We start from the raw sequence: 26412 nt of genomic DNA on the forward strand, positions 1-26412 counted from the left end.
GGGAGTGCGCGTTGATTTCTGTCCAATCACGGCCGCCGCTGGGCACGTGGGCGGGGCCGCGCACCGCCCAGGTGTAGGTGTTCCAGCTCCGCCGCTTCCTGGTTGACCGCGCGCTCCTTGGCTTCAGCCTTCCGCGGGGCTCTGCCGCTTCCTCCGTGGCGCGGTGATCCTCGCAGGTGGCGGGGGTGGCAGGAAGGACTCGGGGAGACCCAGGAAACCCAGAAATGGTGAGTGCGCAGGGCCAGGTACGGAGAAGGGGAGGAGGTGGTTGGAGTCGGCTGGGGCGGGGACCTCGTTCCCCTCGGTCAGGTGCCCCCCGGGTCAGGTCCGGAGTCTGCGGATCCTAGTCCGCCGGGGGCGCCGCTACGACCTCGGTCCCCTAGACTCGCCGCGCGGGGCTGGGCCGTTAGGACGCCGGGGATCCCGTTGGTTACTGCGCGCGGCGACCTCGGCCTGGAGCCTCGGGGTAGCGCTGCGCCCGAGCCCCGCGGCGTCCCAGATGGTGCAGCGACCGCGGGGGGCGGTCGTCGGGACAGTCGGGACTCAGTCTTCGGGGATTCGTGCGTCGGAGCAGCTGTGGTCTGTGCTCCTCATTTATTTATTTCTCCTCAAGGGGACCCATTTTCTCCTAAGTTTTCCAAATGTTTTGGAAGCAGGGTCTCTATTCCAGGACAAATTGGCTATTATAGGACTGGCAACAAGTCCCTAAGTTCTTAGATTCCTTCAGGAAATTCCGAAGCCAAACAACTATCCCTCTTTGAGTCACAGCGTCAACAACTATTTAATAGCCCTTCAGGTGCGTTTCAAACGGACCTGATATTTTAATAGTTTGTCTTTAAAAAAAAACAAGAGTAATGAAATGCAGTTTTTAAAGGATTTATATTTGTTGTGGATGTTTTACATTAGAAGGAAGCCAAGAGTAATCACCTACCTGGAAGATGTTTGAAATCCCCGTTTCTCTTCCCCTAGGACCCTCCCTGGGCACAGACATCCTATAAGAAGTCCTTTGGGTGGAGGTTCCCCTTTGGAAACTTTCCTGGGTCTTCTCTGCTGTCAGCACTGTCCCTTCCCTGGGTTTGTCACTTGAAAATATTTATTGATCTGAGTCTCATTTTTTCAATACAGGTAAAATGTATTTAATCACTAGAGCTCGAAAGACAGTATAAAATGGTTCCAACCAGGCACAAAAAATGTGAACTTAGAAAAAATAAAATATTGCAGTATTATATTCAGTTTTTAAAGAATTCTTTCACTCTTTCTTCCTGGGCATGTGTAGTAAGTTTCTTAAGTTTGTTTTGTTTTCGGAGCTTTAAAATATATATTCAGGGCTTAGTCTTGCAAAGTGGAATTGTGCAAGTTAGATTCATGAGAAAAGCCAGGAAGCCCTGGAAAGCTGGGGTTGCGAGGCGGGGTGGGGAATGGGGAACTCGGCAGGGAGGGGTGGGGTAGGGGCAGTGATGATGCCCTTTCTGAGGCTGTAGTTCTGGCTTTTTAGGTTTAGACAGTTTTAGGTTTTTTGTTGTTTTGCATTCAGATTATAATCTGTGTACATTGAGAAAGTCTGAGGATGAGGTGTTTTATCTCATGGACAAATGGTTTATGAATTTGGGGTTTCATCTGGGTCAGAACTTAAACTGAATCAGTCTCAGTCTTTGGTTTTCTCACTGGGAATGGAAGCCTGGAGGAGGGAGCACTTCCATGCTTACAGGTGAGGGGAGAGAATGTGGAGCTCCCAGAGTTCAATCCTATGGCTGCCCAGGTGTCCCCACTCTCCTTCCCCAAGGACTTACTTGCTGTAGGGATTCTGTTTCAACTGGGGGTGTCTAGACTGGTGTCAACATCAAAACGTCCAAATCAGTAGAAATTTTTAAAAAGAGTTTATTAGAGTTTATTTGATCCAAACAGAGGATATGCCCAGAAGCAAGATCTCAAAAGACTGAGAAAATGCTCCTAAGAATGACAGCTTGCAGTTCTTTGAACACTTTTGGAATTAAGGGAGGAAATCTAAAGATTACATGAAGATGAAAGACAGCAAGACCAGGATTGGATTACAGCACAGGGAACTAAATTATGTGCTCCCTTGAGGGTGGTTTCACCTCAGGGGTCTGAAAAAGATGACTCTTGCACTTCAAAGTATCTTAACCTGGATGCACAAGAACAATGGACAGGGCTTGCTTAAGGGAAGATAAACCTTGTAATAAACCTATGCTGAGGCTGGGTGACCCTACCTGACCTACTCAGTTAAAAATTTGGTCTGATCATCCTGTGAGGTGAGTTTCCCTTACTAAACTTTGTCGGATTTATTATGGAGCTCCTTTTCATTCACACTGGGAATATGCTCAGCTTTCTTAATGCATGTTTTTCTTCTGAACTCTAGAGAAGCAGACTGCTATGTTTTGATTTCAAGACTTGGGTTTCTTTGGATTTATTTCTTCATTGAATATTACAGCTCTTTAATTTTACTTGACATTAGCACTTGGGCTTTTAAAATCTCAGTTGATTGATACCATGTGAGTAAAGCAAGAAAATTGTGGAATTAATAGAATTTTGGTTCTGTTTAGGCAAGAGAACATGGAGATGTGAGATGGGTGTCTTTAAGTTCTCAGGTGCTTTTTTCTGTTTTTTAAAAAATGTTTTTTTAAAAGTTGATTTCAGAGAGGAAGGGAGAGGGACAGAGAGATAGAAACATCAATGATGAGAGTCATTGATCAGCTGCCTCCTGCATACCCCCTGCTGGGGATCGAGCCCACAACCCGGGCATGTGCCCTGACCAGGAATCGAACCTCGATCTCCTGGATCCTAGGTCAATGCTCAACCACTGAGTCATACCCGGCCAGGCAAACCTAGGTTCTATATACAAGATACTCTGAGTTGTTTTTTCTGTGTGGGAATTTTTTTTTAAATCTCTCCATTGATTTTAAATGGTAACTTTGTTGGGTAGAGTATTGATTGTAGGATTTTCCCCCCCATTTATCTTTTTGAATGTATTGTGCTGTTTTCTGGACTGCAAAGTTTCTTCTGAAAAATTAGTGGATAGTCTTATGGGTGTCCTCTCTGTGTATCTAGCTGGTTTTCTCTTGCTGCTTTTAAGATTGTATTTATCTTTATTTTTTCTCATTAAACTTTGTTTTAATGGGCCTCAAAATTCTGTGAGATTTAAAAAAAATGTATCTTTATTGATTTCAGAGAGAGGAAAGGAGAGATAGAAAAATCAGTGATGAGAGAGTCATTGATTGGCTGCCTCCTGAATGCCCCTACTGGGAATCGAGCCCCCAACCCAGGAATGGGACCATGATCTGGACCCACAGTCAGTGCTCAGCCTCTGAGCCACACTGGCTGGGCTGTGATAGATATTTGGTCAAGTTTCTTGGTGTTTTTTGTTTTGTTTTTTTTTTAAAATATATCTTTATAGATTTCAGAGAGAGGAAGGGGGAGAGAAAGAGAGAGATAGAAACATCAGTGATGAGAGAGTCATTGATCGGCTGCCACCTGCATGCCCCAGACTGGGGATTGAGCCCGCAACCTGGGCATGTGCCCTGACCGGGAAGCGAACTGCAATCTCCTGGATCCTAGGTCAGTGCTCAACCACTGAACCACACTCAGCTGGGCCTGGTCAAGTTGTTTCTAAAAATTATGGATTTTAAAAACTACTAACTTCAAAACTGCCACACACACACACACAAATTGTCCACAAAACATTTTCTTTCTTTCTGAAGGTTTTACAATGCACTGTAATTATTAACTAGTCTTACTATTTAACTTAAATGGCCAATTGAGATAAAACATTTCTGAGACCATTCTTCCAACGTTAATTAAGACTGGGGTGGCTATTTTGGGGGGATAATATTTATTTAGCCTTCTGAAATCTTAAGGCAGTCTTGGTGACTTTGCCTTCTTGTCCACTGCTTTGATGACACCCACAGCAGCTATCTGTGTCCTGTCATGAACAGCAAAATGGCCCAGAGGAGGATAGCCAGAGAAGCTCTCAACACACATGGGCTTGCCAGGAAGCCATATTAACAGTGGCAGCATCACCAGATTTCAAAAACTTTGGGCCATCTTCCAGCATTTTTTTTCAGAACAACGGTCAGTCTTCTCCTTCAGCTCAGCAAATTTGCAAGCAGTGTCAGCTGTGTGGCAACCCAGCACACGTGCGCATCCAGCTCTGGTTTGGCCTGGATGGCTCAGGATGATCACCTGAGCTGTGAAGCCTGCTTCCTTTGGGGGTCATTTTTGCTGTCGCCAGCCACACTGCCACCCGAACATCTTTGACGTGTTCTTGACATTGAAGTACACATTGTCTACAGGAAGAGCTTCACTCAAAGCCTCATGGTGCATTTTAATGTACATTACTTCAGTTGTAACATTGATTGGATCAAAGGTCACCACCGTGATGGGTTTGAGAACACTAGTCTCTACTCAGCTCACAACAGTACCAACATCAGCAATTCTGTAGACATTCTGGAGGGGCAGATGCAGGAGCTTGTCAGTTATACTGCTTTGTGGCAGGATGTGATCCAGAGCTTCAAGCAGTGTGGCTCCGCTGGCATTGCCATCTTCATGGGTACTTTCCATCACTTGAACAAAGGCATGTGTGCACTTGCCTTTGATTCCTGGTCATGGGTATTGCTTCCTGTCTTTTTGGTTCTTTGTTGTTTTTACATTATTTTTTGCTGAGATAGATTTGAGAACTGGTTGTGTTTAGAACAGAATATTTGGGCCATATTTTAAAATGTCACGTTTATTTTCTCTTTCCCAATTTTGTTAACACCAGGATGCCCTCTGACCTAAATTATCATATGGCTCTAAAAATAGAAGTTCATTTCAAGTTTCTGGGCTTTTTTCCTGTCATTGGTGGAATGATATCTTGTAAGTTACTTAAATTCCAATGCAGAAACTTGAAGTCTCTAACTCCAGTTACTGATAATTGACTGCTGACAGCTTTAAAACTTCATAACTTCTTTTTCCCCTTGTGTTCCCCAGAAGAAGGGAAGGCATTGTTTAGATACACAGATACTTGCTCTTATGTTACAATTGCCTACAGTATTCAGTAGGATAATATGCCATACAGGTTTGTAGCCTAGGAGCAATCTGCTGTACAATATAGCGTAGGCATGTGATAGGCTACATACTCTAGGTTTGTGTCTGCACACTGTATTATGTTCCCACAATGACAAAATTTCCTAACAACACATATCTCAGAATGTTTCTTTGTCATTAAGTGGCACATGATTAACGTTTTAGCTCATCACATCCTACATAAAGGGAAAGGAAGAACTAAAACTGTGATAAATAATATACAAGGTAAAAGCAGTGCTTCTCCATAGAATATTTTTATTCAGCCACATGCATTTGATTACTTGTAATGTCCTGGAGGACTTCAGTAAAATGTGGCCTGCTGCACCTTGTTAAAACTTGAGTTACCAAAGACCAAGTGGACTCTCATGTTTGGTGGTTGGAAAGCTTCTAGTTCTTAACTAAATTTTGTTGACTACAGATACGACTCTGACTTGGGAGTGCTGTAAATAGTAATATGGGCGAAAATGAATTTTCTCAAAATGCAGTCATGGCATTAAAATGGTAATATTTGTTTTATTTGTATAGCATTTTTTGTCATTTCCCAGTATGCTCTGAACTTCGTCATTAGAGAAATAAAAATAATGTGAGCGCACTGAAAATGTGTAAACAATTTCCATGTGTTCCTGATGGTGTTAAATTTATGAGGGAGTAAGTATGGACAAAGAGCAAGTTTCTGATGATCAAGTCATAGAATAATAGTTTGAAGATGACAGAATCATACATAACCTTCTCTTAAATGGATTATAGGTGTCCAGTGCTGTCAGTATCACAAATTTTACTCTACATGTATTGAATTGTCTTAGGAGTCATTCGTCCTTGAAGATGTGGCTGTAACGTTCACCCTGGAGGAGTGGGCTTTACTAAATCCTTCACAGAAGAAACTCTACAGAGATGTAATGTGGGAGACCTCCAGGAACCTGGCTTCAATAGGTAAGGGCTACAAGTTACCTTTAGTTCCTCATTTGGAGGACAAGTGGTTCTTACCCATCAACATATTATAAGACGTAATGTAGGAAGGAAGGACATTGGCAAATAGTCACAGCTCATCGTAGAAGTAGAATGCACTAATTTTACTATACTTCTAATATTTTGTAATTACTTTTCTGGGTTTTCATTTTTTAGGTAAAAAATGGGAAGATCATGACACTGAAGATCAGAACAAAAGCCAGGAGAGAAAGCAAAGGTGAGTTAACATTTAACAATACAAAGCAGTATTTCAGATGGGAAACCTGTTTCCTATTAAATTTTAAAAAGAAGCAACTGAAATAACCCCTTTTTTTTGTTATGTATTTGGTTAACACGTAATAATTTAAATGTGACACTACTAAAAAAATTTTCACCAAATTACATTTTTATGTATGTCAGTGTTTGGAAAATAGATCACAAAAAAATCAGCATTGTTAAACCCTATATATAAATGTCACTGTTTTATTGATAACAAGGAGGAACTTGTCTTGCAGAGACTTCATTATATTAAATTTCAAACAATTCAGGCAAAACAGAATACCTACACTTTTGGTATGACTCATAAATATGTAGTTCAAATATTTTAATAACAACTAATAAAAAATCATTAATAATGTGCTTCTTGGTTTTTATAGAATTCTTATGTTAAGGAAAATCTGTGAAAGGAAAAAGGTTAGTCAATGGGGAGAAAATATCAGCCTTAGTCCAGATCTCAGCCTGAACAAGCAATCTCTTCCTGGAGTAAAACCATATGAACACAGAGTGTGTGGGGAAGTCTTCACGGATCCTTCATCCCATAATAGTCACACCAGATGTCACACTGGACACAAGCCCTCTGAGTATCAGAAATATAGACAGAAGCCATATAAATGTAACATATGTAGGCAAGTCTTTAGTTCCCTTCGGTGTATTGAAAAACATGAAAGGACTCACAATGAAGAGAAAACCTATAAATGTAAGAAATGTGGAAAAGCCTTTATGGAACTCAACTTGTTTCAAAGACACATGATCGCACATACTGCAGATGGTCCTCGTAAATGTAAGGTGCATGGGAAAACCTTTTGTCCTTCAGCTTCTCCTCAGACCTGTGAGAGAACCCACCCTGGAGAGAAACCCTATCATTGCAAACACTGTGGAAAAGCCCTCAGAAATTACCGAAGTTTTCAAAGACATGAAAGAAGTCACACTGAAGAGAAACGCTATGCGTGTAAGTTATGTGGAAAGGCCTTCAGATATCACAGTTCCTTAGAACCACACAAATGGACTCACACAGCAGAAAAACCCTATGAATGTAAGGAGTGTGGAAGAGCATTCAAACAATACAGTGCCTTACAAATACATAGAGAGACTCACACAGGACGGAAATCTTATGAATGTAAGCGTTGTGGTAAAGCCTACAGTTACCTCAGCTCCCTGCGAGTACACATGAAAATGCACACTGGAAATGTTCCTTATCAGTGTAAGGAATGTGGAAAAGCATTCGCTCGCCTCAGTTGGTATCAAAGACACGAAAGGACTCACACTGGAGAGAAACCCTATGAATGTAAACGATGTGGAAAAGCCTACAGAGATTATAGTTCCTTACAAGTCCATGAAAGAAATCATACTGGAGTGAGGCCGTTTAAATGCAAGGAATGTAAAAAAGCCTTCACTTGTAACAAAATCCTTCAGTTCCATTTGAGAGTGCACACAAGAGAAACCATACAAATGTGAAGAATGTGGGAAAGCCTGTATTGATCACTTCTTTTCAAAGGGCATAGGAGGACTCACCGAATAGAATCTAGTAAATGTAAGTAAATGTAAGTGTGAGAAAGACTTCAGTTTGCCCACATCTTTACATGTCGAAACTCCCACTGAAATAAATAAAAATGTAAATATAAATAATCTGATAAGACTCGATTAATTTATGTATGCTGTTCCAGAAAACTTTGAACATTAGAGTTGTTTTTAAAATTGTAAATTGTGTTTACCAAGTTTATGTTATGGGAATATGGATTTCTATTACAGTTGTCCCTTGATTAATGTGGATTAGGGCTGTCAACTGCCCACATAGTCAAAAATCTTTGTAGAATTTAAACCATTCCTCCATGTGGTTTCCCAACCATGAAGGGAAACTACGTAGAGCTTATCCTTTAAAAACAAGGGTTTGAGCTGTTGCTTATAAGTGAACACATGCAGTTCAAATCTCTCTTGTTGCCCTGGCCTGTGTGGCTCAGTGGTGAGTGTTAGCCCGCGGAGGTAAGGGTCTGGGTTGGATTCCTGGTCAAGGGCAGACACCTTGGTTACAGGTTCAATCCCGGACCCAGGTCGAGGGCTCACAGGGGAGGTAACCAATGGATGTGTCTCTCTCAGGTCAATGTTTCTCTCTCCCCCTCCCTGCCTTCCACTCTCCAAAGTCAATCGGAAAAAATATCCTCGGATGAGGATTAGAAAAGCAAAGCAAAGCAAACATCCCTGGCCCGGGTGATGTGGCCCAGTTGGTTGAGTCCTCCCATGCACCGGGTGGTGGCCGGCTGGGTTCTGGTCAGGGCACAGGTAGCGGCTGGGAGCTCGAGCCCGCCCCAGGAGGGGGCCAGCCGGAGGCGCTCTCCCTCTCTCTAAAACATGCGCATGCACACACACATATATTTAATATACATATATACACATATATACGTATACATATATACGTATATGTGTGTGTGTATATATACATACACTAAAGCAAACGCCCCTGAAAGGGACAGTCCGTACCCACTGGCCAACGCTGGCTCTGCTGAGCCATCTGACAGGCTCCAGTTGTCGCTGGGAAATAAGGGAGGCGGGTCTTTGTGAACTGTCCAATCAGAGGCGCAGGAGGGCAGGTGGGTGAGGCAACGCCAGCCAACTGAGCGGCCTCGTGGACGCGCAGGTCACGTGAGAGGCGCGGTTAACAGCCCAGGTGCATCTGCCTCAGCATCAGCCCCATTGTGACCTAAGCCGCGAGCGGTAGCTGCAGGGAGACGCCTGGGGGACCCCAGAAGCTGGGAAATGGTGAGCGTGTGGGCCCGGGTGTCCCAGGACTGGGAGGAAGGGCTGGTTGGAACAGGCTGTGGCTGGACCCGGCCTCCCCGCGGTCAGGTCCGGAGTCTTTAGCTGCGGCGCCCAGGCGCGTGGGTTCGGACCTCAGTCTCCTCCCCTCGCAGGTGGGGGCTGGGCTGGCCGCTGAGCCCGGCGTCCTCTCCAGCCTCTGCCAGCGACGACATCGGCCCCAGTGCCTCTCTGCGCCCCGTGCCTCCCGGGGGTGCGGTGACCTCGGGGAAGGCCATCAGGGGACAATCTTGACTCCTCCGGGGTTCCTGTGTGGGAAGAGCTGTGGTCCCTGAGCTTCCAAGTCCCTCCTTTCTCCCCAGGGGCACCTGTTTTCCTGAGTTTTACAGATGATTGGGGAGCGGGGTCTCAAATCCACGACCCTGTCCCCTCCACCCTCCCAGACTTCTTAGGGGGGGTGACGATAACTGCCTAAATTTCCAAGTCCCTGCCCATATTCCCAAACGCCAACTCCCCTCTCCAGTTGAAGAATGATAACTATTTGTCTTCTGGGTTGCATTTCAAACAGACCCATATTTTAATTACCACTTTTCCACAGTCAGTGGATGGCTATTTTAATAGAGAGAGAGAAAGAGAGAGAGAGAGTGTGTGTGTGTGTGTGTGTGTATTTTACATGAGAGAAATGTACCCGGAACTCTTTCTTGGGCACTGACATCCTATGGGAAGGCCTTTGGGTGAAAAAGTTCCTCCTCGAAACTTTCCTGGGCGGCCTGTCCTGTCAGCACTGCCCCTGCCTGGGTGTGACACCTTGAAAAGATTTATTCCTTTTTTTAAAGTCTCAATTTTTCAACAAATGCAAAATGTATTTAATCAATAGATATTGAAAGGCAGTATGAAATAGTCTCAAACAGGCATAAGAGGTAAATTTTAGATACACGCCCCCACAGTATTCCAGTATGACACTGCATGTGTTAAAAGCTATTTTCCTCCTCTGCGTGTTTTAGTAATATTCTGAGGTCTGCTCTTTTATTTTGGGTGAGTTCAAATGGATTTCCAGGGCTTCGACTTGCAGACCTAAAGTATGCAAATATGAGTAATAGTCTATAAAAAAATTTACTGTTATGAAAACAATGATTAACATCTTTTTTTTCAATGCAATACATGCTTATGAGATTTCTTGTTCAGCTAGCAAAGTGCCTTACAATTTTTTTTAATTGAATTTATTTGGGTGACATTAGTTAATAAAATTATACAGGTTTTATATAGTTCTACAATTGATCATCTGTATATTGTATTGTGTGTTTACCACACAAGTCAGGTCTCCTTCCATCACCAGCCTGACAATTTTCTTCCCTTTTTTTCTTGAAGACTGTGTTTGAGCATTTTTGCCAGATTATTCAAACCCTGGCTTTGTGTCATTGAACAAATATAGGGTGGTCCAGAGCACCTCCAGTGGGGGGCAGAAGCCTGTGGTCAGTGACCCAAGCTAAGAACCCTTTGAGCCTGCAAAGGGAAGTACTTGCTCAGTTGGCTGTTCCTGGGGAGCCTCCCCTGCAGGTGTCCTACCTGCTCACACCAACCATGGAAGGAGCCTTTACACTAAGAAGCTACAGCCCTTAAAGCTGGGGGTGCAGGTGCACATGGGGGAGGGGAGATGCCCCTTCTGAGGTTTTACTTGTAGTTCCCCTGGGCCTGTTTCTAGGCATAGATTGGAGTTTTGCATCCACAGTGCAGGTGCACTCAGAGTGTAATTTGTGCACATTGAGAAAGTCTGTGAAAGGAGTCTGTGTCCTGAATCATGGTCCATGAATTTGGGAGTTCATTTGGGTCAGAATCTGACACTGAATCCAGCTGAGCATTTCTTCATTGTGAGCTGAGGCCTGAGAGAGGAAACATTTCCATTATTCCCCAGGGGGAGGAGGTGTTGGGGCTCCCAGACTTCATTCCTGGGGCTGCTCAGGTGTCCCTCCCCTCCTTCCCCAGGGGCTGTTCCACTCCAGGGGTTCTGTGTCAACCTGGAGAGTTCAGAATGTGGGACCTTCTGAAAGTGGCTTTCCTTCTGTCCTGGGGGAAGCAGGCTGCTCATCTGAGCTGATTCCAGTGCCTCTGTTTCTTTCCTCTGGATCATTTATCCACTGAATAGTGCAGCCTTTCACTCTAGTTTCCCTGAGCACGTGGTAATTTTATTCCCATGTGGGAAATAAGAGTTTTGGTTTCTTGGGATTAAAAATGTAAGACAAATGAGAAAAATGTCATTAATGAAAGAAAATTGTGCAACTAAGTAGAATTTTTGTTCCTTTTAAGTAAGAGACCCTGGAGATATGAGATGTATTTTTAAACCTTCTGTGTAAAGCAGGTAGTTCTGGGATTCATGGATATTGCGTGGAGTTTTTTTGTTTTTTGGTAGGTCATGCCAGGAGCAGAATATTTGGAGCATTTTTCTGAATGCCGTGTTTGTTTTCTCTTTGCATATTTTGGAGACACTGTGTTATCCTGTGTCCTAAATGCTCTGATGGATCTCAGAAGAGAAGTTCTTTTTTTTTTTTATTTCTCTAGTGAGGTCAGGAATGACATACTCTAAATTACTGAAATGCCAGGCCAGAAACTGGAGGTCTCTGACTCCATTTTTTCATTAACAGCTGACAGCTTTTAAACTGCACCCCTCCTTCTTCCCCTTGTGCCTACAGCTGTACAAGGTGATAAGAAAGCCCAACTGCCGCCTCCAATGGGGCAGCAAGAGATCGAATCCTCACAAGTTACTGCTCTTGTGTGTGAACTCACCCTAGCCCACACCCTAAGCTCAATAAAACAAGTTCATGCACTTTTCCATGCTCTCTAAAACTATTTCATGCCTGATTGAGAGGCCTTCCTTACTCTTCCCAAAGACTCAATTGTGGGCATCATAAACCCTTCCGTATCCTGTTGGTCGTGTGTGGTGTCATCAACTGAGGGATTCCCATGCTCAGGGGTTGAGCTGTCACACTTCTTTACTCCATGGGGCACTTGGAAGTGACAAGAAGGGAGGGAATTCTCTAGAGTGGCTGGGTAAGAAACACCCTCCTGACAGGAATGGAAATGTTTTCTTTTGGAGGAAAGTACTGCTGACACCTTCATGTAACTTATAATGGGCAGATAACCATCAAACTGTGTCAATGGACTCTTGCAATCTGCAGCTTTTAACCCATTCCTCAGTGTCAGCTGGGCTCAGGATAGACTGCTATGGTTGTGCTAGGGAGCGCACTTCTAGCATATTATTAGCTCAGTGTATGCCTGTGTGTGTCAAAAATGGTCAGGAAGTGGCACTGAGACACAAGTGTAGGGATTTTTGTGGTGCAAGTTGTCATGTCTTCCTATCTGCGCTGTTAGTTCCAAATAACTTTCTATACAGAGAAAGGAAGAATTCAGTTTTGTGATCAATATTACACAAGGTAAAAGCAGTGTTTCCCTTAAGAATATTTTCATTCAGCCAGCTGCCTCTGATTACACACATACTTCACAGATATTCTAGGCCATCGAATAAAGTCAGTGTTTCAATAAAGTCCCATGACTTTTGATTTCCTGGTGTATAAAGAAGTTCTGTTTACATTGTACTGCAGTCTGTTAAGTGTGTAATAGCACTATGTCTAAAAGATCACTGTATATACTTTAAAAATATGTTATTTCTGGCCTGGCCGGTATGGCTCAGTGATTGAGCATCAACCTATAATCCAGGAGATTGAGGTTCGATTCCAGGTCAGGGCACATGCCCAGGTTGTGGGCTCAGTCCCCGGTGCAGGGCGAGGCAGCCAATTAATGACTTTCTCATCATTGATGTTTCTCTCTCTCTCTCTCTCCCTTCCTCTCTCTGAAACCAATAAAGATATCTTTTTTAAAAAATAAAAATATGTTATTTCTTCCCTGGCTGATGTGGCTCAGTGGGTTGGAGTGTCATCCATGCACCAAAGGTTTTTGAATTTGATTCCAGTCAAGGCACATACTTAGGTTGCTGGTTTGATCCCTGGTCTAGTTGGGGGGAGTATGAGAGGCAGCAGACCGGTGTTTCTCTCTCGCATCAATCTCTTTCTTTCTCTCTGTCATCCCCTCTCTCTAAAATCAATAAACATATACTCGTGAGGATTGAAAAAAAAAAAAAACTTCTAAAAATGCTAACCATCATCTGCTCCTTCAGTGAGTCATAATCTTATTGCTGGCAGAGGGTCTTGTCTCAATAATATATACCAAGCACAGTAAAGCAAAGCTAAATAAAGCGAGGCATGTCTGCGCTTCTGATGGTCTGGAGGCAATATGTATGGCCAGCTAGGCTTCGTTATAGTTGGAATTTCACAAACCTCCTGGACTCTCTGTTTTTGGTGATGGGAATAGAAAAAAAAGCTTCCAGTTCTTCACTATGTTTTTATTCATTGAAACCTCATGCAGATGTGACCGTTTTATGGAGTCCAATAAATGGTGACTAAAATGGAGATGAAAGAATTTTTTGTATAGGGAATTGATGGTCTGAAAATGATACTAGTTTCATTTATATAGCACTTTTGTCGTTCCCCCAAATTATTTGAATCCTGTCATTTTAAAAAAAAGTAATGTGGTTACAGTAAAAATATGTTGATAATTTCCATGTGTTTACACATCCTTCCTATAAATGGAGTCTGGGTGTCCAGTGCTGTCAGTCTCACACATCCTACTCTACACCTATTGGGATATTTTAGGACTCTGTGGCCTTTGAAGATGTAGCTGTGAACTTCACCCTAGAGGAATGGGCTTTACTGAATCTTTCACAGAAGAAACTCTACAGAGATGTGATGTGGGAAACCTTCAGGAACCTGGTCTCCATAGGTAAGGATGACAAGCTCCCTTCACTGTCAACTAGAGAACAAGTGTTTCTTGGCCCTCAACATTGTCCTAAGATGTGGAATGTGGGGAGGGAGGATATTGGTAAATAAATTGGGCATTGTCACAGCTCATCATAGAACTAGAATCTAATAATTTTTGTACGATTTCTAGTATTTTGGAACCAATTTTCTGGGTCTTCATTTTAGGTAAAAAATGGGAAGATTATGACATGGAAGAAGACCAGAAAAGAAAACAAAAGTGAGTCACACAACAGAAAGCACTATCTCACATGAGAAATCAGTTATGCTACAAAATTTTTAAAAGAAGCAACCAAAGCAACCCTTACTTCACATTTCTTCTCAGAAAATTATCAAATTACTTTTTTATATATGACAGATATTCAGTGTTTGCAAACTAGTTTACATAGAAATAGCACAAATAAATCCTTCACATAAATATCACTTTTTTGCTGTTTTTTTAAATTTATTTAACTATAGTTGGTATACATATTATATTTGTTATATTAGTTTCAGGTGTACAATACAGTGATTTAACATTTTTATACCTTATAATATGATCTCCCCATTAATTGTAGTCATCATCTTTCACCGTGTAAATCTATCACCCTGTTCTGACTCTACCTTTTTTACTCATTCCCCCTACTTCTTCCTCTCTGGTAACCATCCCTTTGATCTCTGTTTCTGTGAGTCTGTTTTTGTTCTTTTTCTTTATTTGTTTCGTTTTTATGGATTCCACATATAAGTGAAACCATACGGTGTTTGACTTATTTCACTTAGGTCCATCTATGTTGTTGCAAAGGCAAGATTTATTTTTTTAATTGGCTAAGTAATATTCCATTATACACACACACACACGTACATACATACATACGTACCACATCTTCATTCATCTATCTTGCTTATTATAAATAATGTTGCAGTGAACATAGGAGTATATATACCCTTTCAAAGCAGTGTTTTAAGTGGAATTGCTGCATCTTATGGTAGATCTATTTTTAGTTTTTTGAGAAATCTCCATACTGTTTTCCATCATGGTTATCCCAATTAGCAGTCCCACAGCAGTGCACAGGGCTTCCCTTTTCTCTACATCCTCGCCAACATGTTATTTGTTCATTATTTTATAATAGCCATTCTGATGAGTGTGAGATGGTATCTCATTGTGGTTTTAATTTGCATTTTCTTGTTGATTAGTGATATCAAGCATCTTTTTATGTCCATTGGCTATTTCTGTGGGGGTTTTTTTGAGAAATGTCTTTTCATGTCCTCTGCCCACTTTTTTTTCTTTTTTTGTACCCAAGTTGGTGTGCCATTTTTGGAGGTACTACAATTTTGGGTTGATATGCTGATTTACTGTCTGTTTTTATGACAGTACCATGCTGTTTTGATTTCTTTAGCCTTGTAATATAGTTTCAAATCAGGGAGTGTGGGAACTCCAGCTTTGTTCTCCTTTCTCAAGATTGTTTTGTCTACCCATGCTCTTTTTTGGTTTCATATGTATTTTAGGATTGTTTGATCTAGTTTTGAGAAGAATGTCTTTGGTATTTTGATTGTTTTCTTAATTTCTTCTTCTGATTATTTGTTGTTAGTACATAGGAATGTGACAAATTTCTGTATATTAAGTTTGTATTCTGGTACTCTATTGAATTTTTTTCCTATTAATTTTTTGGTGAATTCCTTAGGGTTTTCTACATATATTATGTCATCTGCAAATTGTGGCAGTTTTACTTATTTTCCAATTTTGGATGCCTTTTATTTGTTTTTCTTGTTTGTCTGATTGCTGTGGCTAGGGCTTCTGATACTGCTATATTACATAATAGTGGTAAGAGTGGGCTTCCTTGTCTTGTTCCTGATCTTAGAGGAAAAGCTTTCAGTTTTTCACCATTGAGTGTGATGTTAGCTGTGGGTTTGTGATGTGTATAACCTTTATCAAGTTGAGCTAAGTTCCTTCTATACCCACTTTTCTTAGAGTTTTTTTTTTTATCATAAGTGGATGTTGATTCTGTCAAATGCCTTTTCTGCATCTATTGAGATCATATGAATTTTTTCCCTTCGTCTTACTGATGTGGCGAATCACATTGTTTTGCAGGTGGTGAACCTCCATTGCACTCTAGGAGTAATGCCCACCCGATAATGTGTATAATCCTTTTAATGTACTGTTGAATTTGGTTTGTTAGTATTTTGTTGAAAATGTTGGCATCTATATTCATCTAGGGCTGTTGGCCTGTGATGTGTAGTCTTTGTCTGGTTTTGGTATTGCAGTAATAGTGATCTCATAGAATGAGTCTGGAAGTGTTCCTGCCTCTTCAGTTTTTTTGGAATAGTCTGAGGACAGTTACTTATCCTTCTTTAAAATGTTTGGTGGAATTCACTTGTGAATCTATCTAGTCCTGGGCTTTTGTTTGTTAGGAGATTTTTATTACTGCTTCAATTTCATCACTAGCAATATGTCTGTTCATATTCTTTGTTTATTCCTGGTTTAGTCTTAGAAGACTGTGTTTTTAGAAATTTATATATTTTTCCTAGATTGTCCATTTGTTGGCATATAATTATTTATAGTATTCTTTAATGATCCTTTGTATTTCTGTGGTTTCGGTTGTAATCTCTCCTCTTTCATTTCTGCTTGTGTTTATTTGTGTTCTCTCTGTTTTGCTTGATGAGTCTTATCCAATGTTTGCCCATTTTATTTATCATTTCAATGTACTCGGTCTTAGTTTCATTGATTTTTTTCTATTCTCTCTTTTTTATTTTGTTTATTTCCACTTTGATATTTATTAATTCCTTCTACCTACTTTGGGTTTTGTTTGTTCCTCTTTTTCTATTTCCTTTAGGTGTAAATTTAGAGTATTTATTTGGAATTTTTTTCTGCTGCTTGAGGTAGGCCTATATAGCTATAAACTTCCTTCTTATAACTGCTTTTGCTGCATCCCATAAATTTTGTAAGGTTGTGTTTTCATTTTCATTTGTCACAAGGTAGTTTGTAATGTCTTGTTTGATTCATTGTTTGTTTAGGGAGCATGTTGTTTAATCTCCGGATATTTGCATTTTTTCTGTTGTTCTTCCTGTAGTTGATTTCTCATTTCATTCCATTTTGGTCAGAAAATATGCTTGATATAATTTCAGTCTTCTTAAATTTACTGAGGCTTGTCTTGTGGCCTAGTATGTAATGTATCCTGGAAAATATTCCATCTGTACTTGAGAAAAATGTGTAACCTACAGTTTTTGGGTGAAATGCTCTATAAAAATTTATTAAGTCAAACTGGTCTAATGTGGCATTGAAATCCATTATTTTCTCATTAATTTCCTGTCTGAATGATCTATCCATTGAGGTAAGTAGAAGTTACCAACTATTACAGTATTACTGTTAATTTTTGCCATTATTTCTCTTAGTAGCTTTATATACTTGGATGCTCCTATGTTGGGTCTATAGATATTTACAATTTTTATATCCTCTTCTGGGATTTACCCCTTTAAAACTAATGTCCTCGTCTCTTTTTCACATTCTTTGTTTTAAAGTCTATTTTGTCTGATATGAGTATTGCTACCCTGGCTTCTTTTCATTTCTGTTTACATGAATACCTTTTTCCATTCCTTCACTTTCTGTCCATGTGTGTCTTTTAATCTAAAGTGAGTGTCTTGTAAGCAGCATACAGATGGTCAGCTTTTTATCTATTCTGGCACTTTATGCCTTTTGATTGTAGCATTAATCCATTTACATGTAAAGTAATTATTGGTGGGTTTGTACTTACTGCCTTTTTGTTGTTTTTTGGTTGTTTTTATTTCTTTTCTTGATCTTGTTTCTTTTGATTTGTCGGTTTTCTAGTGTTTTAATTAGATTCCTTTCTCTTCATTTTTTCTAGGTTTTTGGTTTGTGGTTGACATGAGGTTTATATGTACCCACCTATATTTATAGGAGTCTATTTTAATCTGATAGGCATTTAAGGTCAACCACATTCTAAAAGCACTACATTTTTACTCCCTCCTCCACTCTTCATGTTTTTGGTTTCATGTTTTTATCTTTTTGTGTATCTCCTGACTATTTATTATAGTTATAGTTAATTTTGCTGCGATTGTCTTTTAACCTTCATATTAGTTTTTTAAAAATTTTATCTTTATTGTTGAAAATATTACAGATGTCCCCTTTTCTCCCCATTGTCCCCTTCCACCCCGAGCCCACTCCCCGCCCAGGCCTTCACCACACTATTGCCTGGGTCCATGGGTTATGCATATATGCATATAAATTTTTTGGTTAATACCCACCCACCTACCCACCCCTACCTTCCATCTGAGACTAGTCAGTCTGCTCCATGCTTCTATGTCACTGAATCTATTTTGTTCATCAGTTTATTATGTTCTTTAGATTCCACATATAAGTGAGATCATGTGATGTTTGTCTTTCTCTGCCTGGCTTATTTTGCTTAGCATAATATTCTCCAGGTCCATCCATACTGTCCCAAAGAGACCCTTCTTCTTAACAGCTGCATCATGGTGTAAATGTCCCACAGTTTTTTTTATCCATTCATCTACTGATGGGCACTTGGGCTGTTTCCAGATCTTAGCTATTGTAAATTGTGCTGCTATGAACATAGGGTGCATATATTCTTTCTGATTAGTGTTTCAGGTTTCTTAGGATATATTCTTAGAAGTGGTATCACTAGATCAAAAGGCAGTTCTATTTTTAATTTTTTGAGGAACCTCATTGCTGTCTTCCATAGTGGCTGCACAGTCTGCATTCCCACCAGCAGTGCACCAGTGTTCCCCTTTCTCCACACCCTCGCCAGCATGTGTCATTTGTTGATGGTACCCTTCTGACAGGTGTGAAGTGATACCTCATTGTGGTTTTAATTTGCATCTCTCTGATGATTAGAGACTTTGAGCATTTTTTCATATGTCTCTTGTCCATCTGTATGTCCTCTTTGGAGAAGTGTCTAGTCAGGTCCTTTGCCCATTTTTAAATTGGATTGTCTTCTTGTTGAGTTGTATGAGTTCTTTGTACACTTTGGAAATTAGCCCCTTATCAGATGCATCCTTGGCAAATATGTTCTCCCATACGTGGATTTCCTTTGTATTTTGAGGCTGATTTCCTTGGCTGTGCAGAAGCTTTTTAGTTTGATGTAGTCCCATTTGTTTATTTTTTCTTTAGTTTCTCTTGCCCTAGGAGATGTATTGGTGAAAATTCTACTACGTGAGATGTCTGTGACTTTACTGCCTATGTTTTCTTCCAGGATTTTTATGGTTTTGCAACTTACATTTAAGTCTTTTATCCATTTTGAATTTATTCTTGTGTATGGAGTAAGTTGGTGATTTAGTTTCATTTTTTTGCATGTATCTGTCCAATTATCCCAGCACTCTTTATTATTTTTATTATTATCATTATTTTTAATATATCTTTATTGATCTTAGAGAGAGGGAGGGAGAGAGAGAGAAACATCAGTGATGAGAGTCATTGATCAGCTGCCTCCTGCACGGCCCTGACTGGAGATCAAGCCTGCAACCCGGGCATGCACCCTGACTGGGAATCAAACCTCCGTCTCCTGGATCATAGGTTGATGCTCAACCACTGAGCTATGCCCAGCTGGGCCCAACACCATTTATTGAGGAGACTGTCTTTACTCCATTGTATGCTCTTCCCTCCTTTGTCAAATATTAATTGATCATAATGGTGTGGATCTGTTTCTGGGGTCTCTGTTATGTTCCATTGATCTATATGTCTGTTGTTGTACCAGTACCAGGCTGTTTTGATTACAATGGCTTTGTAGTATGGTTTGATACCCAGTAAAGTGATCCCTCCAACTTTGTTCTTCTTTCTCAAGATTGCTGTGGCTATTTGGGGTCTTTTTTGGTTCCATATAGATTTTTGGAATATTTGTTCTAGCTCTGTGAAATATGCTGTTGGTATTCTTAAAAAAATATATCTTTATTGATTTCAGAGAGGGGAAAGGAGAGGGAGAGAGAGAGATAGAAACATCAATGATAAGAGAGTCATTGATCAAACCCACAACCCGGGCATGTGCCCTGACCGGGAATCGAACCCCGATCGCCTGGATCCTAGGTTGACGCTCAACCGCTGAGCCACACCCGGCCGGGCTGCTGTTGGTATTCTTCATATTAGTTTTTAAGTGATTGATTCACTGTGATTATTGTTTATTTTCCTCTACTAGTAAGATTGTTTTCTTTCCTATATTTTTTCTGGTATGTCCTTTGTTTTTCTGTATAAAGGAGACATTTTAACATTTCTTTTAAAGCTGGTTTAGTGGTTGTGAACTTCTTTTTATTATTTTTTTAATGGAATTTATTGGGGTGACATTGGTTAATAAAATTATATAGGTTTCAAGTGTACAATTCTATAATAAATCATCTGTATATTGTATTGTGTGTTCACCACCCCAGGTTAGGTCTCCTTCTATCTCCATTTATCCCCCCTTTACCTTCTTCTGCCTCCCCTCAATGCCCCTGTCCCTGTGTATGAGATATTTTTTTGTTATTGTTTTTTTCCTTAATCCCTTCATCTTTTTCATCTAGCCCTCCTATCCCCTCTCCCCTGTCAGTCTGTCAATCTGTCTCTCTCTCTATGAGTCTGTTTGTATTTTGTTTTTTAGTTTATTTTGTTCATTAGATTCCACATATGAGTGAAATCATATGATCCTTTTGTTTTTGCTTGTCTGGGAAACTCTTTTCATTCTAGGTTGTAAATTTCTTTCTTTCAACACTTTAATAATTTCCTGCCACTCCCTTCTGGCCGGTAGAGTTGCTTCTGAGAAATCAGCTGATAGCCTTATAGACTATCACTTGTATGTGATTTGTTTCATTCTTGCTGCCTTTAAGATTTTCTCTTAATCCTTAACATATACTGTTTTAATTACAATATGTCTTGGTATGGGTCTCTTGACTTCATGTTGTTTGGAACTGTCTATACTTCCTGAACCTGTATGTCTGTTTCCTTTCCCAGGTTGGGAAAGTTTCCAGCCATTATTTCTTCAAATATTCTTTTTGCCCCTTTCTGTCTCACTTCTCCTTCTGAAATCCCTGTAATTCAAATATTAGGGCTCTTGATGTTATCCCAGAGCTCTCTTATACTATCCTCATTTTTTTATATTATTTTTTAACTTGTTGTTTTGATTGGGTGATTTCCACTATTTTGTCTTCCAGGTTGGTACTCTGTTCTTCTGTATTAACTAAACTGCTGTTGATTCCTTGTAATGTATACTTCATTTCAGTTATTGTATTCTTTATCTCTATTTGGTTCATTACTTTTTCTGTCTCTTTGTTGAAGTGCTAATTTCCTGTATTCTACTCTGAAGTTTGTTAAGCATCTTTATGACTGTTTCATTGGATTCTTTATTGGGCAAATTACTTATCTCTGTTTCATTAGGACTTTTCTCTGGAATCTTATTGTTGTCCCTTCATTTTGGGGCGTATTCTTCTGTCTTCCTATTTTCTTTTGACTTTCTGTGTTTGTTTCTACGAGTTGGGTGTAATAGCTCTCTCTCCTAGTCTTAAAAAAGTGGTCTCTGTGTAGACTGTGTCGAATAGTTTTTGCAGGTTTTAGTTGGGGTGGGTGGGTACACTGCCTGGTGTCACCTGGCCTGAAGGAGTGGATTCTGGGTGGGGCAGCCTTGCGTATGCATGTTGCCTATTCCTTCTAATCTGGGTGGGGCTGCCTGGTGTAGATGGTGCTTCTTGTTGTGCTCTTAGCTTAACCTCTTGATTTACTGTCTGCTATCAGCAGGGTGTGGGTGGGCCTGCTTCACTGCTTGTGTCTCAGCATCCTATAAGCTTGCCACTCTCCAGGTTGTGTAAGCCTGCTGTGTGCACACAGCCGCACTTTGCTAGTTGTGCTCCCTTTCTGGGCAGTGCAGCTCCTTGTGCACTCAGCTGTGCCCCATTCATTCTGCATGGCTAGCCATATGTGTATGCCCTGTTGCTTTAATTGTCCTCTGTCAAAGCAGGGTTTGGGCATGGCAACTCTGCATGCATGCATCTCAATGCCCTGCTAGCTCTGGGTGGGGTAGCCTTGCCTACACACACAGCCTTTAGTTGTGAATTCTGTACCCAATCTGGGTGGGGTACAGATTGCATAGCAGTACCCCATTCACTTTGCATGGGGCAACCCTGCATGTTGGATACTGCAAAGTCTTGCTAGCTCTGCATTTTTCTCAGACAGGGCAGTCCCACATGCATGTGCAACTGCACCCACTATCTCTGCACTTTCTCTGGAAGGGAAATCCAGCATGTGAATATTGCAGCATTTTTCTAGCTCCACAGTCTCTCAAGGAGGAGCAGCTTCATGTGAGCGCACAATAGTGCTCCACTACCTTTGCACTTTCTCTGGACAGGGTAGTCCTGCAGGCAAATACCACAGCATTTTGTTGGTTCTGCACTCTCTCTACACGGGGAGCCCTGCTTGCACATGCAACAAAGTGGGTGTACAAAGCAGCACCTTTCTGCACCTGTTGGATCAATTTTCCAGGTGGAAGGATCGCCTTGTATACAAGCTGTGGTGCCCTCCTGTTTCTGCTAGATCTAGCTCTAGGACAGGTGGCTGAGGGCATACTACAGCGCCCTGAAGGTTGGCCAGAAAATCTGGATAGCTCTCTTGCCCACTATCCACATGCAGGGGAATGTATACAACGATGCTCACCAGTTGCTTTGGTACTGGGTTGTTCCCTCAGCTCCTGGAGAGCTCTTGTGGTTCCCCAACTTTGTCTATGTAGTCTCTCTTGCTTGTTGTGCAGAAGCTGTTCGATTTACTAATAGTTATCACCCAAGAGGAATTGCTGCTCTAAATATAGGTGTACATTTGATGTATTCTTTTTTAAAAAATATATTTTTATTGATTTCAGAGAGAGGAAGGCAGAGGGAGAGAGAGATAGAAACACCAATGGTGAGAGAGTCATTGATAGGCTGCCTCCTGCACCCCCCCTCCCCCCACTGGGAATCGAGCCCACAACCCGGGCATGTGCCCTGAGCAGGAATTGAACTGTGATCTTCTGGATCACAGGTCTATGCTCAACCACTGAGCCATGCCAGCTGGACTGATGTGTTCTTGGGAGGGAGGGAGTTCAGCAGCAAACTATACTGTTATCTTAAACCTGCCTCTGAATATCACTATATTGATAATAACAAGGGTGAAGTTTTTCTTCTAGAGCTTTCAGTGTATTGAATTTCAATCAATGTACACAAGGCAGAAAATCTATACTTTTGCTATGAATCATAAAAATGTTCAAATATTCTAATATAAGTTCAGTAAGAAGAAATCATTAATAATTTGCCTGTTTTTTTTACAGAAGTCTTATGTTAGAGAGACTTGGTGAAGGGGAAAACAGTAGTCAGTGTGGAGAAAACTTCAGTCTTATTCCAAACCTCAGTCTAAACAAGAAGACTCTTCCTGGAGTAAAACCATGCAAATATAGTGAATGTGGGGAAGTCTTCATGCATCATTCATCACAAAATAGGTACATCAGATGTCACACTGGACACAAGCCCTCTGAGTATCAGAAATATGGAGAGAAGCCATATAAATGTAACATATGTGGGAGAGCCTTTAGTTATCTTCAGTGTTTTGAAAAACATGAACGAAATCACAATGGAGAAAAAGCCTATCAATGTAAGGAATGCGGGAAAACCTTTAGTTCTTCAACTTCACTTCAAATATGTGAGAGAACCCACCCTGGAGAGAAGCTCTGTCAATGCAGATACTGTGGGAAAGCCCTCAGAAATTATCGAAGTTGTCAAAGACATGAAAGAAGTCATATGGAAGAAAAACTATATGAATGTCAAAAATGTAGTAAAGCATTCAGATATTTTAGTAATCTTCAAACACATGAAAGAACTCACACTGCAGAAAAGCCCTATGAATGTAAGGAATGTGGAAAGGCGTTCAGATCTTGCAGTTCTTTACAACCACACAAATGGGCTCACACAGGAGAGAAACCTTATGAATGTAAGGAATGTGGAAAAGCATTCAGATATTATAGGTCCTTACAAACGCATGAAAGGTCTCACACTGGAGAGAAACCCTATGAATGTAAAACATGTAGTAAAGCATTCAGTGATCCTAGTTATCTTCGAAATCATGAAAAAATTCACAGTGCTGAGAAACCCTATGAATGTAAGAATTGTGGAAAAGCCTTCAGATCTTCCCGTTACTTAAAATCACATGAAAAGATTCACACAGGAGAGGAATCCTATGAATGTAAGGAATGTGGGGAAGTCTTCAGGTCTTTCAGTTATTTACAAACACACAAAAATTCCCATGCTAGAGACAAACGCTATGAATGTAAGGAATGTGGAAAAGCCTTTAGATATTATAGTTCCTTACAAATACACGCAATATCTCACACTGGAGAGAAGCCCTATGCGTGTAAAAAATGTGGTAAAGTATTCAGGTATCTGAGTAATCTTCGAATACATGAAAGAATTCACACTGCAGAGAAACCCTGTGAATGTAAGGAGTGTGGAAAGGCCTTCAGGTCTCATCATTCTTTACAAACACATGAAAGGACTCACATGAGAGAGGCTCTATGAATGTAAACAGTGTTAAAGTCTACATTTCTCACAGTTCCCTTCAAAGACACCTGAAAATACATACTTGAAATAACACGTATAAGTGTAAGGAATGTGGGAAAGCATTTACTTGCCTTAGTTTGTGTCAAAGACACAAAAGATTTCAAACTGGAGAAAAACCCTATGAATGTAAACAATGTGGTAAAGCCTCCACAGAACAATTCCTCACAAAGACAGGAATAAACTCATACCAGAGAAATACCTATGAATGTAAGGAATGTGGAAAAGCCTTCATTTGTAACACAACCCTTTGAAAATCAGAGATTGTGAGTGCACAGTGGAGAGAACCATATACAGTCAAATCTCAGTTCTTAAACTTTTCCCATCTCAAACAATTCAGTTCTCGACCAAGTTATTCACAGAAAAAATGTCTTGGTTGTTGCCCTGGCCAGTGTTGCTCAGTGGTTAGAGCACCAGCCCACACACCAAAGGGTCGAGGGTTGGATTTCTGGTGAAGGACACACACCTGGGTTGTGGGTTTGATGCCTGGACCCTGTCAGGGAGTGTGCAGGAGGCAACCGATTGCGTGTCTCTCTCACATCAATGTTTCTCTCTGTCTCCTCTCCCCCCCCCCACTCTTTCAAAAAATCAATGGAAAAAATATCCTCTGGTGAAGAGTAGCAACAATAAAAAATGTCTCTGTTTTCCAGTTGTCCGAACCAAACTCTGGTTTTCCAACTGACAGCCCTTTCATGCTGGTACTTCAGCTTGACAAAAAAGTCTCTCAAGCAGCAATGGCGAAAATGCTTTTGTTGCTGGTGATATGGACGATAGCACACTTTTAAAACAAAGAGGTCATTAAGAGTGCTAATGTTGCTAAGGGTGTGAGAGAAGCAATGATCACAGGCAGCTGAAGATGCAGAAAAACTATTGTTGATTTGGATAAACGAAAAGCAGCCCATGACAGCATATTGGAGGAAGTGATATGTGAAAAAGCAAAAACACATGCTGACCTCCTGAAAGACACTCGTAGAATGAGTGCTGAAAGTGATTTGTTTAAGGCTAGTAGGGGGTGGTTCAATAAATTTTAGAAAAGTGTTTGTGCCCTGGCGGGTTTAGCTCAGTTAGCCCTCGGACCAAAGGTTGAGGATTCGGTTCCCTGTCACTCCTACAGGTCCTAGGTTGTAGTCGTGCACCCTTCTACCATTCATATCCCAATCCCAGGTCTTCCCAGCGTCTGTGTACCTGTGTGTCAATACAGTGGGCCCTTGAACAAGGGTGGGGTTGCAAGTGCAGACACCCCCACCCTCACCCCACCCCAGGCAGTTGAAAATCCACATACAACTTAAGTCTGACCTCATCCTTGAACAGTGTGGGTTTGAAATATCCAAGTCAATTGGTAAAAAATCCACATATAACCCACCCAGTTCAATCTGACTGTATCGTTCAAGGTTAAACTATTTTGAGTTGGGGAACCCTCCTTCAAAACCCCTCTGGCCCATCCAACACAGATGTGCCGTTCTCCAACCGATTGCACTCAGGCACTCATTAGGAGTCGCCGGTATTGACCTGGGCACACAGATGTCATTCACTAAACATAATAGTAATCAAGAAATGTCCAAAACACTCAAATTACGTGTAGCAGTCAGCTAATACTTCTGATGATTCCTTTGAAGAAAAACCCTGCAGCATGGTAGCTGATAACTGCCTGGCTCAGACTGCGTAGTAGCAGCCAGGGGGGTTCTGTGCCCCTGAAAGGGCTGCTCGCTGCAGGTGGGGAGGCTGCACTGGCAGTGCCACCAGTAGCGCCACAAATGACACACTGAAATACTAACATCACTGAAATAATTGAACAGTATGAAAACCATCCTGACACTTTCTTGGATCTCTAACCCTCTGGAATATCTGAATTCCATTTTTTTGGTTAATCTTCACCCAAGGATATTTTTTCCATTGATTTTAGAGTGGGAGGAATGGGGTGGGGTGGAGAGACACATTGATGTGAGAC

General features: G+C 41.1%; 1 protein-coding gene across 1 annotated transcript; it reads left to right on the forward strand.

Moving 5' to 3' along the window:
* Nucleotides 1–192: 192 nt before the first annotated feature.
* On the forward strand, nt 193–25010 carry LOC107533256 (uncharacterized). Its single transcript, XM_016207857.2, is given in 11 exon segments — nt 193–227; nt 5883–6009; nt 6202–6262; nt 6681–7736; nt 7738–7775; nt 11742–11821; nt 13758–13884; nt 14088–14139; nt 23177–24409; nt 24411–24437; nt 24439–25010. Coding segments are annotated over 11 exon segments (3084 nt in total). The 5' UTR covers nt 193–224; the 3' UTR covers nt 24719–25010.
* The last annotated feature ends 1402 nt before the right edge of the window (nt 25011–26412 follow it).

Source organism: Miniopterus natalensis, chromosome 4 (genome assembly GCF_054644295.1).
Source record: "Miniopterus natalensis isolate mMinNat1 chromosome 4, mMinNat1.hap1, whole genome shotgun sequence".
NCBI classification, from domain to species: Eukaryota; Metazoa; Chordata; class Mammalia; order Chiroptera; family Miniopteridae; genus Miniopterus; species Miniopterus natalensis.